Here is a 15,627-nt window from a genome sequence, read left to right as displayed (position 1 = left end):
AGTCTGCTGTTTGACTGTGATTATTTCATGGCAGACAGCTATGAAGTGGCAACTGTTTGACTGAAGTGACAGGGGATAGCATGTAGTTTGTAAACATGTGTAACTTGTTGACATTGAAGACTTGTTTGTGGTAATTCCGGCCCATGCAAAAGTAGTGCTTTTTGTGTAAAATGGGTGTACTCCGGCCTGGTTTAGAGGGTGTGTCCTGTTTAAACCAATATGCTGGGAGAAAGAGCTGGACAACAGGGGTTGTCCTTTTCAGGGTGTGTGTCCCCCATGCAGGCAAAGGTACATACAAAACTTCACGGGCCTGCTGATATTAATAAAAATGTTATAGCCACTAAGGCTATATAGAAACATATAGCGAAATTAATTGTGGTCTGAGGCCTGATATAGTTCACACATTACACCGGTTAAATGCTTGATTCTGATGAAAGTATTATAACCAGAGAGGTGAAATTACACAGACTGATTGTGCATACCACAAGGAATATGAAAACTAATTTATTTATTTTCTAAATATTTTATTAAATTAAAAAACATTTTTTTTTTGAATTTATTAAAAATTAAAATTAAAAGTTTCAACTTTTAAATTTCAATATCCTCCAAAATAGCATAAAATGACCTCTGATGTTACTACAGGTTGTTGCAATATTTTTTAACAGTTTTGAGCTAATAATTTGGTAAAAAAGAGCAAAAGTTGGATTTTGTTAGTCAATATTGAGATTTTGATTTTTTTTACATATTGAATTTTAAAGAGTTTCTCAATTATTGCAATTGGACAGAAGATCTAAATATAATGAATATATCACTACTAAATGTAATTAAACACTTTAAATAAATAGTATACAGTTTTTAACAAGATTAAGTACTCTAATAATACATTTCACCTACATTTATGTAAATTACACATTTCAGTCATTTTTCAAAAATGGTCTTTTATCCTTAGAAAATCTAATAGGCTAATATTCTATGCTGTCTGAATGTATTTATTGTGTTCAGTAATCAGATGCTGGTATACTTGTCAAGTTTATTGCAGAAAATGTGCCAAAAAGGTTAACATTTGGCTTGTAATACATATGGCAGAATAATCCATAATGCATATTCAGTGGTCATTACTACAAACATCCTTCCAATCAAGAAATACTACACTGAGGTATCCCAGACACTGGCACATGACTACACTTGTTAACAGTTATCACTGGAAACTGAAAAATATGGTGCAAGTACCTCTTGGTAGGATTTATATCAGCATTTTGTGACAAAATCTTCATTTTCAAAGTTGTCGTCAACAAAAAAATATTATGGTGTATACCTAAGTAATATCTGTAGGGCATATTCATATTAATATGCATTTATATGGACTGTTTTTGCCTTCTACAAAGTGGCTACATGTCTAATACAGTAAATGAAGTAGATTAAGTAAATACAGCAGGTCAAAATTGAATATGAGGCCTATCATGTCTAATTTTCCCTGAAATTAGTGTGTAAACATTTGTTGCAAATGGCCCCAATTTTGTGACTTTCACCATCCCTCTGACACATTTCTAATAATGGATCATGAATTCAGTCACCATATCTTTACTAAGCCTCCACTTATCATATCTAAAATGCAAAATTTTACAGTTTTAGATTTTTTTGTTTTTCAAAAATTTAAATTTAAGTTTAATATTTAATTAAAAATGAAGTAAAATCTAATGATTGATTTTTTTTTCCTTTAAATATTTCAAAATCTTTCCAAGACAACACTGTGCAGATAGAACATATGTAGAAGAAAAAATAGCTGCTCATTGTATGAAGAAATTCCAAAATTTGATAAAGTTATTACATTTTGAAGTTGGTGTCCCTCAAGTTTCCATTGCTAAAATTGGCCATGGCAAGGCACTGTGGTAGGTGTTTTAACACAGCCTCTGTATACTCTCAGTTTAAAGGTGACATACCGATACTTACCGAGCATTGCTTTAATATGTATATCATTGGAATGCATTAGTGTGGGCCAGTTTTTAGGGGAAAAAAATGGACTGATAGGCCTCAGATTACAGTTATCTTCCCATTTGGTTGTCCAAAATCCGGAAGTTTCACCGCGCAAGTAGTCTGCTGTTTGACTGTGATTATTTCATGGCAGACAGCTATGAAGTGGCAACTGTTTGACTGAAGTGACAGGGGATAGCATGTAGTTTGTAAACATGTGTAACTTGTTGACATTGAAGACTTGTTTGTGGTAATTCCGGCCCATGCAAAAGTAGTGCTTTTTGTGTAAAATGGGTGTACTCCGGCCTGGTTTAGAGGGTGTGTCTGTTTAAACCAATATGCTGGGAGAAAGAGCTGGACAACAGGGGTTGTCCTTTTCAGGGTGTGTGTCCCCCATGCAGGCAAAGGTACATACAAAACTTCACGGGCCTGCTGATATTAATAAAAATGTTATAGCCACTAAGGCTATATAGAAACATATAGCGAAATTAATTGTGGTCTGAGGCCACATATGCAAGGACGCGGATACGGACACGGGACCGCAGACCAAGTACAAATGAATACCCGGTCGTAATGGGACCCCAGTGAGTTGGGGTTAAAGTTCGTAGACATTCATCCAGTTTTTTCAGGCAACGACAATGCGACAAGGATAAGACGACGACGGAAAAAATAAATCGGTTATATGAAAATAAAGTAGCGTGTACACATATGCAAGGCAATACACATCGTACAACCTAAACCGTATGCCACGTGCTTAAACTTCGTATACCACTACCAAAATGGCGGATGAAGCTCACTTCGATACACGACGGTGAGTATATTTTGTCTTACAGCTGCATGCTGAATGCCTTTCTGATTAAAATAATATTGCGATACGGCTCTAGAATGAATGCTCTATCCATCTGTTTACGTAATTCTCGATTTTGTTCAACCAAAAAAAAAAGCTATTGAAGAAAAACCTCGTTGTTTTGACGGTCGAAACAAACAGGATCAAAATATTTGGTGTTATTTTAATGAAACAAGTTATATTTATATACTTTGAAAGTGTCATGATGAAAGCTTGTACACCCTGGAAGCTAAATTATGTAAATATGTTTTGGAAAGTAATTTTATAATTGTTCATCCAAGACATTTCTTATAGTTTAGGCACATCTTCGTCTGCTCCCCCTGCATTAAGCCAAGATTTCGTTTACTTCAAAAATTATATTTGAATTTGTACCCCTAAAATATCGTGATTATATTTTTCAACTTAAGGTGTGTGTTTTTCAGTAATGGGGAGATACAAAAAGAGGCCGGTTAAGTTAAGCCTTTACCAATAACGAAAGAGGAAAGTTGTTTCCCGTCTTGACACCTAGAAGATCCAGTTCTGGCAAAAGGCTGTATAATGGTCGTACCTCAGACTTTACAAATTGCACAAATAAATGTTTCCTCAATCCATTTAAGAAAGCATTTTCCATATGAGCACCTATTGATGTAAATCCTACATCCAACAAGGAATTTCCAACACCACCACAGCAGAGGTCATCACAGAAGAAAGGAGAAAAGCGATTTAGGAAGATGTTGTCATTCGCATCTCAGAATGTAAATGACAGTGATGATAATCATACATTTCAAGTGTTAGATGAACCGTCCCTTGACGCAGACATGTATACTGATGATATAACAGAAACAATGTCAGTCTTCAGAAGGAGTGTTCAAAATGGGTTTTTTTTCCACACAAAACCCCCCAAAACAAAACATTTCCTATGTATTATTTAAAGATACGCTAAAATGGCACTGTCACGGTAATTCATTCTGCATGAGGTATTCTGACGCCAACAAGGACTTGTTTTGGAGGTCAGTTTATCAGATTCATGAGAGGGTTTTCTCGCCGGGATATATCCTGGACCACCTCAAGGAGTTCAACCTGCACGTGCCAACTACAAGGTGGATGAAGGAAAGATACTTCCTTCATTATGACTTGGAATCAAGGACAAATGCTCATGTGTTCAGATGTTACATGCAATTAAATTGTACACATAAACTAAATTTCAACTATTCAAATGCGTTTTATTTCTAAAAAACCCTAAGAAACGAACTGTCATTGTCATTGTCGCATTGCCGTTGCCACCCCACCCCCCCACTTCAGATAAATGTGTACGAAGCTAAAAGCTATGTTCACCTATACATGGATACGGATACGAAAATGGGGTACGATAATTGGACGTACCGTTCACATATGTATTGTCATAAATGCAATACACATTACGGTAACAAATCTAGATCTTTCCAAACGTTATTTGTGCGGGAGATCTACTTTTATCAACTTTCGGCGTGCTGTTTGGCGTCCGGATACGAGTTCAGTCGCTGCTGCATGTGACAATCGAAATAATTGTGTCCGTATCGGGATAACGCATCAGTTTGTTTATCAGGACATATGTGAACACCTCCACTGAAAACAACAGCGACTTGTGCCTCATCCATATCTACATACATATCCGCCGAGGTCTGTATTTGAACATAGCTTTTGATTTGGCATCCATTTGATTTACCATAGTTTGACATCCAATAACCGATGCATTTTTCGTGCTGGGGTGTCGTTAAACATTCATTCATTCATTCATTCATTCATTCATGCATCCATTTGAACGTGGGGCGGGACGTAGCCCAGTGGTAAAGCGCTCACTTGACGCGCGGTCCGTCTGGGATCGATCCCCGTCGGTGGGCTCATTGGGATATTTCTCGTTCCAGCCAGTGCACCACGACTAGTATATCAAAGGCCGTGGTATGTACTACCCTGTCTGTGGGATGGTGCATATAAACGATCCCTTGCTGCTAATCGAAAAGAGTAGCCCATGCAGTGGCGACAGCTGGTTTCCTCTCAATATCTGCAGGCGCATGCGCAGGGGGGCTTTGGGGCTCGACCCCCCCCCGCTCAAGGCGAATTTTTTTTTCATATCCCGATTTTTTGCATTCCTGTGAATGGATATGGAAGTACTGAGATGTTATCGGGCTTCGCCAGACACCTCGACCCTCCCTGCAAAATTTGACATCTCGACCCCCCACCCCCCCTGCAAAATTTCCTGCGCACACCCCTGATCTGTGTGGTCCTTAACTATAATTTGTCGCCATATAACCGTAAATAAAATGTGTAGAGTGCGTCGTTAAATAAAACTTCTTTTTTTTCATTTGAACGTGATCCGCAGTCTTAATTCGTCTCCGCATCAGTGAAATTCGAATATTCAGAGAATACGTTAATAAACATACATTGATCAACTCCCGACTTAGACGGGTGCGCTCAGATTAAAAGCTGAGCGTCGCGTTGAATTGAATGTGCGCTCAGACTAACAATAAATGTCGGGACCGATTCACTTTTTGAATAGGATACGATGGCAGTCATAGATTTCGTAAGAGCGCTCAGATTAGCAACTGGACAGTCGTAGAAGCCGTTAGAGCAGAAAGTTGGCCAACTTTCTGCTGGCAATTGGCAGTCTGAAACTAGCATTACGCATTCAAGGATGCGGAGATAGATGTAAACCACGGATTACGTACTAATGGATGCCGAACTATTTTAATAATAATAAAAAATTCTGTAATTTCTTTCACAAAGATTGCAATCTCCATCAAGTGGAATAATCGGATTTTTCAAAATATTGATTATAGTAATGCTGTTTTTCATTTTTTTAAATGCGTATGTTGAAATACTAACTTTGAATAGGCACCTTTCCAACAAAGAACTTTTATTTTTCACAATAATACTCCTTTAAATAGATTCACCTTCCCCATGTCGTAGGCTAACTGAGCTGGGTCTGGGTCTGGAGAGTGTGGCAAAGACGCCATGTCTGATTTTTTTTTACGTCTGGGTCTGTATGGCTGGGTTTCCATAGAAGTTCACTTTTCACGTGTCATGATACACTGTTCACCATGATACACTTTTCACGCGTGAATAAAGAAACGAACATGCTCGTTTTTTGATGAAACGAACAGCGAAGTACAGTTCCACTAGATTTGTAAGTATGCCTTTTAAAATTATTTTATCCTTGTTTTGTAGTTGCGAAATGAACCTACATAATGAAAAAACAATTACACTATGTTGAACATGTAAATACTGTAGTTACTTCATGCATGGAATTTGGGTACATTTTACAAAAATCTTTGATTGATGTTTGGTTGCTAACTGGGTGGAAATGATCAGATATGATTAGATTATGGTATGGTATTTTATGTAAATTATTTTTACGGTAATTGTGGTATGGTGTGGAAAGTGACAAATAAAGTCAGTCTACGTGAACTTGGTGGAAACCGTCATGAAAGTGAATTGTGAAACGTTAATCACGACACGTGAAAAGTGTATTTGTATAGAAACCCAGCATAACTGTTACGTGTTAACAGTATAATCGACTGTGTTCATATTTTTGGATATATTTTCTTCTATAAACATCAACAATAATTACGATTATTCCACATTGCTTAATATATATCTTTCCTTTTGTTTATTAAGAAAAAAGAAAAAAGAAACAAAAAAGGCTTCACCATTGCGCAGCTGCCAGTCTGGCAGTGTGAAAATATAGCACATGTTCTAAGACGTCTGTTGCCAGATCTGTAGTTGACGCCAGCACAGACGCGGTGTGTTTTGTCACATTCGATTCAATGTTTTTCATTTTGGACTGGTACCATACTCTCCAGACCCAGACCCAGATCCAGTTTGTTTTGTGCCTAAGTTCGGGTTAAATATACTCTAGACGATTATGTGAAACCCGGTGTGGGTTGCCAAGGTGAAATAAATTAAACTACCAAATTGATATTGTATAATATTGCGAACAAAAGAGAACATAATCAATGATTTTTATCAAATGTGTATTCAGTACATGTTGAATTATGTCTGTAGCATAGCCAGTCTTTTTACCGATACTGGATCGATTGAAAAATGTCTATACTTGCACATTATTGTATGTCACCTTCCTTTGTACCGTGTTCTGTAACTGATGGTCACGCAACATTTGCATCAAGTCGGTGAAGGGTTTTTGTTGTGTTATATTAAAAATGAATTCAGGGGCTTAGCTTCCATATACGCAAGTACGCAGATGCGTACCACCTGAAATTACATATGATATATATATATTTTATTAAAATATATGATGTAAATGCGTGCTCTTATATTTTATTCCATCGCCAAAAAAGTCTGCATACCACCTGGAAATCCCCAGCTAGGACCGTGGAATTGATAACGCAAATTATTATACTTATAGAGGAATTGGTTGATTACAATGTTGAGCAAGCTTCAGATTAATATATGATCTGTTTTTAAAACAAATCTAACTGATGTTATAAACAACATGTGGTACTTAATTTCGGCTATGGTTAATCCATTACAATGTTGCCTTTAAATATTAACATGATGACAAATACTGGTTTTGATATAGACTTCTGAAAAACAATTACACTCAATGCTATACTTTTGAAAATGTCCACAGCGCAAAGGTCACTACCCGGTCCATCACCTGGCTATGCTACATAATAATAATAAATAATAATAATATCATAATGAGTTAAAAGTTACATAATAAGTAATGTATTTTCAATTATTGACTTTTATCGTCTGTAAAATGCAAATTTCACAGAACAATTACTATTCAAACACAAGTTTATTTTTAAGAGTTCTTTATTCAAAAATAATAATTATTTGTATTTTTTTATTTGCAATCCAAAACTGTTTCAAAAAAAACTTTGTTTTCAATTTTAATTTTTTTTTTTTGCAGATGATAATGAGTAAAAATTGAAAATACATTGATATGTTATATTCTGTTTGGTTACTTAAGTTATGACACAACTTTTAGGGATGACACCACTATTGCAGCCAAACATCGGCACGTAGTTCCATTGATAACAGCGCCCCATTTCTTTATTTTAATTTGTTGCAGTGGCGTAGGAAGGGGTCAGAAATTGTGTGCCCCCCACACAGAGACATACATACATACATACATACATACACACACACACACACATATATATATATATAAACCATCGCTGCTACTAGATTAAGAAAAGTGGAGAACATGCCCCCTTGCCCCCCCCCCCCACACACACACACACACTTCCTACGCCAGTGTGTTGGAATTAGAACTGATTTCAGTCAGACTGTTATGTTATGAAGTGTTCAAAAGGCTGGCAACTCTCGTGCGTATTGTTTAAAAACAAGGTTGACTCTTGCATCTAGAATTCAATACCATATATTATGTATTGTCTGTATACTGAGGTTTGTCTACTGTTTACTGAGGTAATGAGAGTTGCTTCCCTTTTCAGTGCCCTCGAAGTAAAGGGTGGTGATATATCGAACTGTTCACCTCTTTTAGTAGAATGACGTCACAGGGGCTATTATCTTCCAAGGTAGAATGTTGAACTAAAATTCACTAGTTTAATTGCTAGCTTACATAATCTAATGTTTGTATGCTGAGCTAAGTAAAAACAATAGTGGTATACATAATCTAATGTTTGTATGCTGAGCTAAGTAAAAACAATAGTGGTGAGATACCTTTAGCTAATTAGAGTCTCATTAGTTGTTTATATTTGAAGAGTTCAGGCGCAAAACGCGATATAAAACATTTTCTTTTTAGTTTTTAGTTAAAGCCATTATTGTATGTCAGTAAGGGCTAATCGCAGGCCCGCTGTTTTGCTGCAAAACGTGATTGATCCTTATGAAATTGTATTGGGTAAATCCCGGTGTTTCTTTTTCAAAACGCGATATACGCCAATTTAAAAAATCACTTTTACTGAAAATGAAAAATGGATATATCGCGTTTTGCGCCTAAACTCTTCATTTCTAAATCAGACTTATGTGTTTTCAGTATTTTCATATTTTTATTTATGTTTTCAAAATTACTGTTATTATTAGGTTTGTTTTTATTTATCAGTAGTATTGTGTGTCATTTGTTTTTTTGTTCTCTTGTAAAACTTGACATTGTAATATCATTATGTAGGGAGTAATCCAGTAGTGGCTCGGAATATGTCATGCAACCCCACCGCCAAAACAGATGGAATAAATCTTGTTTTAGAAACAAAATACATGTATTCATATCCCCCAGATTTTTAACGAATTGAAAATATGATAAAATTAATATATAAACATTGAAGTTAATTTCTTCAATTATTTATTTTTTTAACCAGTGGTTATTACCGTTAGGAAAAAGGCGAGTCGGTTATTAAAAAAAAAATTCATATGTTTTGGTGGATTTTTTTTTCATGTGCAAAATGTTTCATATAATAATTTCTCTAATTTAAAATTTGGTGAAAAATGCCAATAAAATGCATGAAATATGTTTACAACAGACATAATTTTCTCCAGGAATGGGTTTGTACCATCTCCCTTCATAACCTCCCTACTATTATATTACAATGTTTACGTTTTAAATACTAATTGTATTATTAATTTTTGTATTGTCATTAATTTATAATTTTGCATCTGATTTGGTGGGAACGAACTTTGTCTTTGTTGTTTTAAACGTAATTTATAAAAAAAGAAAAAGAAGAAAGACTGGAAACCGGCAACTTTAGTTTCCGAGGTACGTACCTTTTCTGATTCGGGTAAAATTGGATTTTGTAAAAATTATAAATCTAAGTGAAACGTTTTAAATAAGTTGTAACGTGTAAGTTAAGGTTTTATCAGAAAGAAGATTGTAATTTGAATTTATTAGGTGTAATGCAAAAAGCTAATTCACTTTATGAACAATAGAGTTTGTTAGAAAAGATCTGTTAACGTTTGTTGTGAAACAACTGGAAGAGCAGGTTTTATTACCATATTATAATAAACTATTTGACAATATAGTGACTGTTTTCTTTTCTGTTGATTATAAAGTACTGCGTTGATTACATGAAATCCAAATTCAGACCCGCTGCACTAGCCCTAACACCACAGGGTTGGGGTGATCCGAGGGGGTGGTTTGGGGTGGAGGGGGTCCAGTATAAAGATTCAAATCTCAGCAATATACGGTCTTCTTCAGCTACATAAAAGTAGGCCTCTGCAGGGCTCGAATTAGCAAAAAACAGTTAATTTGTTTAGACCTAGCAGGTGAAATAAAACTTCACCTGCTAAAATTACCTAAAAACCGTAGATCATTCTTGAAGAGAGACACGTATGTACGATAATCTCGTCTTCTGTTTACCCGAGGCTGAGTTCGCGATTCTGTTATATTTTAGTTCTATGATGCTCTCAGGGGTCGTAATTCCCCACACAGTGTCCAACTCCGTCCAATCACCCCGTGCTGTCTTTATTTCCAACTGGCCATATTTTTCCTTAGCTGGTCATATTTCTTTTGGCTAACATTTACAAACTATTTCGTGCCCTGCTCTGAGAATTGAAAGTTTGAATAACCCATTTGTGGATTACGCAAAAATAAATTCAGGTAACCCATTTTCTTTTTGCGTAACTCGTTATGTCCATGTAAATGATGGACATCCAAAATTTAGTGTGAAATGTAAAATAAGTTACGCTTAAATTAGATATGTCTGAGCAATGCGCGAATAAAACGATCGTTTTCGCAATTTATAGAGACCTGTCAAAAGAGTACTATAAACTAAAAATAAAAGGTTGTTTTTTAATTTCAGGGGTGAAGTGGGTGGAGTGGGTGGGGTGGGTGTGGAAGATGTGCAGTACTCGTCACCCATTTGAACGAGATGATATGCCCTCTACGCTATTTAGTATGAACATGTAACAAATACGTTTATAATGTCATATATAAACTGGATACAGTTTAACTCGTACGTCCATTTTATGAACGTTTGGTAGGTACCCACGCTGACAGCACACACATAAGTACCCCATTAGCATTAAGAGACAAACTAATAGTAGTTTTACTAATACCTAACAGGAAAGCTGTCCACAGAAGTATATTTGCATTCTTTAAGTTTGCCATCATCTTCTAGCCCGAATACTGTGACTGTAAGAGAGCTAGACGGACATTTGGACGGTTATGACGTTCTCACTACTAATGTTCAAATGTCCGTCGAACTCTCTTACAGCCACAGTACTCGGGTTAGCCATCTTCGTGTATTTGCCACAGATTGCTGTTTATGTACGAAAGGTCCCTCTAACGCATAGTGCTATGAAGCTCTTTGGATGTACCATGTAGCTGTAAAGTTGCAAGCAGTTCTAAAATAGAGAACGAAGGAAGGGATGTTTTATTGACGACGCACTCAACACACTGTAAGGGCGGGATCTCGCTCAATTGGTTGAGTGCTCGCTTGAGGTGCTTGCGTGTTAGAATCGAACCACCTCGATGGATCCATCGAACTGATTGGGTTTTTCCTCGTTCCAACCAGTGCACCACAACAGTCACAGGCCGTGACATGTGCTTTTTTGTTTGTGGGAAAGTGAATATATAAAAGATCCCTTGCTGCATTAGGAAAGATGTAGCGGGTTTCCTCCGAGTCACAATTACCAAATATTTCACACTGTTAGCTGATGATTAATTAATCAATTTGCTCTATTAGTGTTGTTAAATATTTCATTTTAACTTATTTTCCTGTGTATACCCAATTAAGGTTCAAGCACGCTGTCCTGGGCACACACCTCAGCTATCTGCGCTGTCTGTCTAGGACAGTGGGTTAGTTGTTAGTTGGTTAGTGGTTAGTGAGAGAGAAGAGGGTGTAGTGGCCTTACACCTACCCACTAAGCCCTTAAGAACTCGCTCTGGGTTGGAGCCGGTACCGCGCTGCGAACCCTGTACCTACCAGCCTGTAGTCCGATGGCTTAACCACTGCGCCACCGATGCCAGCTGTTAAACAAAACAAACTTTACTTTCAACACGCCTGTTATAAGATAGCGAAATAGACTAATAAGACTGAGTGTACATAAAATGTGAGCGACAACTGAAGCAATATTTGATACTGAAACCGTTGGTAACCGTTAGTAATAAGTTAATAACTGATATGCGTATATATCTATGGCGTTATTTAGTGGCAGGGTCAAATAATACAAAAAAAGTTGCCATATTTTCCCAAAATTATAAGTCCCAATGTTTTTCGTTGACCAGCTGATATTCAGTTAGCTTACAACACAATACTCGCACTCATGACGGATAGTTAAAGTTTGTTTTGTTTTTACGACACCAAAATAGCTCAAATTAATTTCGATGAACCGTTCCAAATTACCTCACGAAATTACGCAACCTTGTTTTTCATTTTGGACCTAATCCTATGGGACATTTTCAAAATAAAATAGCACCAATACCGACCCTGGCCGGGCTGCTTGTTCTCCCTTGCACATACCAGCGCGGGCGACCCCTCTTCTCCCAAATCGTTACCAGTGTCCATGACAGGCGTGCGCTACAACAACTTGCTCTGAATGTGAACGTAAAACCCTTTAACCTGACCTGGGGCCTAATTCACTAAACTCTCGCAAGTGTGCGATCTCGCAGTGCAATGCTAAAAGACTTGCTAAGAGGATGCTTTGTCGTCTAGCAGAGCCTAAGAGACCTTTGTGAATTAGGCCCCTGACCTGAACGACACCACTAGAGCACATTGGTTTATTAATCAACGGCTAATGGATCTCAAACATTTGGTAATTTTTGTCTCGTAGTCTTAAGAAGAAACCCGTTACATTTTTTTTTCATTAGAAAAAAAGAAAGAAATATTGTTTATTTAACGACGAACTCAACACATTTTATTTACGGTTATATGACGTCAGACATATGGTTAAGGACCACAGAGATTTTAAGAGGAAACCCGCTGTCGCCACTACATGGGCTACTCTTTCCGATTAGCAGCAAGGGATCTTTTATTTGCGCTTCCCACAGGCAGGATAGCACAAACCATGGCCTTTGTTGAACCAGTTATGGATCACTGGTCAGTGCAAGTGGTTTACCCATTGAGCCTTGCGGAGCACTCACTTAGGGTTTGGAGTCGGTATCTGGATTACAAATCCCATGCCTCGACTGGGATCCGAACCCAGTACCTACCAGCCTGTAGACCGATGGCCTAACCACGACGCCACCGAGGCCAGGTTTTTTTTCCCCATTAGAAGCAAGGAATCTTTTAAATGCACTTTTCCTCAGGCAGAACAGCACACTGAGGTCGTTCGATCCCATGACGCGCTCTACAGAATGAGCTAAATCCCGCTCATCGAAGACATTTTGCTTGGTCGTTCTAACACCCCTTTAAAACAATCGTGTATGCACGGCAGAAGTGCTGTGTGTGTTCTTTTTCGGTGTGTATGCGTATGTCTTTCAAGGACGAACTGGATGTTAAGCAGGCAGACGTTTAAACACACACAAACACACGTTACATATTATCATTTCTAAAGCAATGTTCAATACATGTAACAGCTTGTACATGTGTGGTATATCGGGCTCAGTTGATTGCCATTATAATAGCAAACAGTTATGATTTTATGTATCTACTGTCAAATTACACTACAGTTTATGTATAATGACAGGAAATTGCACCGTGAGTCACTTTTAGTAACCCAGCTAGCGATGTGATCAGTGGAAAGATCATGTGCAGATAGTCGGCTATACTAGTCATTGAGGAGCATGCACGGATCATGAGAGGTAAGCTATTAATATAACACACCAAACTATGACACATTTATTATCTATAGTAATCCTTATAGGGTTGTAAGTCAGGCGCGGATCTCGAGGGTGGGTGGGTGAGTCGAGTCCAGGAGTCTGGAGCTCCCTACTCACGACAAAATCCCTAACATCCCCTCCACTTATTTAAAAGGGCATTCACTGCAAAGTATACAACTTTCATTCAAGCAATTGCATGAAGACCGCAAAACAAATCGTGGTTTCGCGCCTGTAAGTAACTCCGTAACAGTGGTATGTATAGCCGTACCTTTCCAAAATGAACCAAGGGCCAGAAACTCTCCCAAACCCCAAAATAACAGTAATATAAGGCATTGGTGTAAGCTACATACACCTAAAACTGAACGAGAAAATCGTTATCCGCGATCAAGACCGTATCTCTGTACAATACAGAGTCGAATGGGAATTTGTCAAACTAGTGGTTAATTCCATGAATCTCTATCAAGCGCCTCGTATATAGGAGGACAGCCACTCCTTCCTGCACCACTCAAAACCGAACATTTCAAAGACCACGATGTTCACTGTCCTGTTGGTTGTATAAAGTCCAGTTTAACTTAGTCGGGTCTTATTACGATACGGAGCGAGATTTAGTTGAGTCGATTGAGTGCTCGCTTGAGGTGCTTGCGTCGCAGGATCGAACCACCTCGGGGGATCCATTCAACCGATTGGGTTTTTCTCGTTCCATCCAGTGCACCACAGCTGTACAAAAACTGTGATATGTGCTTTCCTGTCTGTGGGAAAGTGCATATGAAAGATCCCAGGTTGCATTATGAAAAATATAGCGAATTTCCTCTGATGACTACATGTAAGAATATAAAATGTTTGCCAACCAATGGCCGATGATTAATTAATCAATGTGCTCAAGTCGTGTCGTTAAACAAAACAAAGGTTTTTTTTATTTATTACGACCCACTCTGCTTATTTCAACGTACATGGGTATCAGTAAACTTGAAAACTCCAGCCTTATCACGTGTCCAGGTGACCTTTCCTTCGACCAATCAAAGCACCAATGGCGAAAAGCTGTCGTGTTGGATGTCAAAAGATTCCAGTACTTTATAGGATGTATACTACCAAATCAAATCCCATAGACGACAATAGTAACATATGTGGCTAAAACTCCTACCTGCAACGTATCAATCGACATAAACGCCACGGATATAAATACTACCACCCCTCACCCTTAAAGTGAATCACAAAAAAGTGGGTGTCAAGCTGCTCATTTCTGAGATAACGGGTAGCGTCTATGACTACCCTAGTTCCGCACAAAATTTGAGTACTTTTTTTTACAGGTACCCCATACATGTTCCAAGCACAAGGCTACATGACACAGTGGTACTAGATGAAATAAAATTGCATACATTTTTAGCCCAGATGAAAGTAATTTGTTTTACAACCAACACACTCACATTTATAACCAATCACAGGACTTGTTGTGTTCACTTCTCTATCAAAAGTACGGTGCACCTCGAACTTTGACCCAGCCGGAAGTTATTTGGTTTAGTACTACCTTTAAGACATTCAGCAGAGTGACTGTTCACAACGAAAAGTCACATGAGGGTCTATCTTCGTTAACGGACAGTCAATGCGTGTGTGTGTGTGTGTGTGTGTGTGTGAGTGTGTGTGTGTGTGTGTGTGAGAGAGAGAGAGAGAGAGTGTGTGTGTGTGTATATATATATATATATATATATATATATATATATATATATATATATATTAATGTATATATATAAATGTATATATATATCTATTGTATGCAAGTCCGGTTGACTATGTATGTATGTTTGTTGTGTTGTGTGTTTTCGTGTACGTTTGGGAATTTATACGCACGCAAAGTCCACATTGTGGCGTGTGTTGTGTAAACATCCCTCTCTATGTCTCTTTCTCTGTCTTTCGCTCTCTCTGTCTCTGTCTGTCTGTCTGTGTTTCTCTGTCTTTGTCTGTGTCTGTCTCTCTCTCTCTCTGTCTCTCTCTCTCTCTCTCTCTCTCTCTCTCTCTCTCTCACACACACACACACACACTGTCTCTGTGCGTATACACGTGTGTCTCTGTTTGTGCCTGTCTATCTGTGTTGGACATCAAAGGTAAATATTTAAATGAA

The 15,627-nt window shown here is 37.7% G+C and overlaps 1 protein-coding gene across 1 annotated transcript in view; it reads left to right on the top strand.

Annotated features, from left to right (window-relative positions):
• Positions 1-13,361: 13,361 nt before the first annotated feature.
• The window catches only part of LOC121371043, a 20,171-nt gene continuing 17,905 nt past the window's right edge, over positions 13,362-15,627 (top strand). Inside the window, exon 1 of the mRNA XM_041496663.1 lies at positions 13,362-13,493. Within this exon, the coding sequence (XP_041352597.1) occupies positions 13,487-13,493 (7 nt within the window). The 5' untranslated portion in view covers positions 13,362-13,486. The remainder of the gene's footprint in view (positions 13,494-15,627) is intronic.

Source organism: Gigantopelta aegis, chromosome 4 (assembly GCF_016097555.1).
Source record: "Gigantopelta aegis isolate Gae_Host chromosome 4, Gae_host_genome, whole genome shotgun sequence".
Taxonomy (NCBI): Eukaryota; Metazoa; Mollusca; class Gastropoda; order Neomphalida; family Peltospiridae; genus Gigantopelta; species Gigantopelta aegis.
Note: the sequence above shows the minus strand (reverse complement) of the source record. Positions and strands in the feature narration are given on the sequence as shown.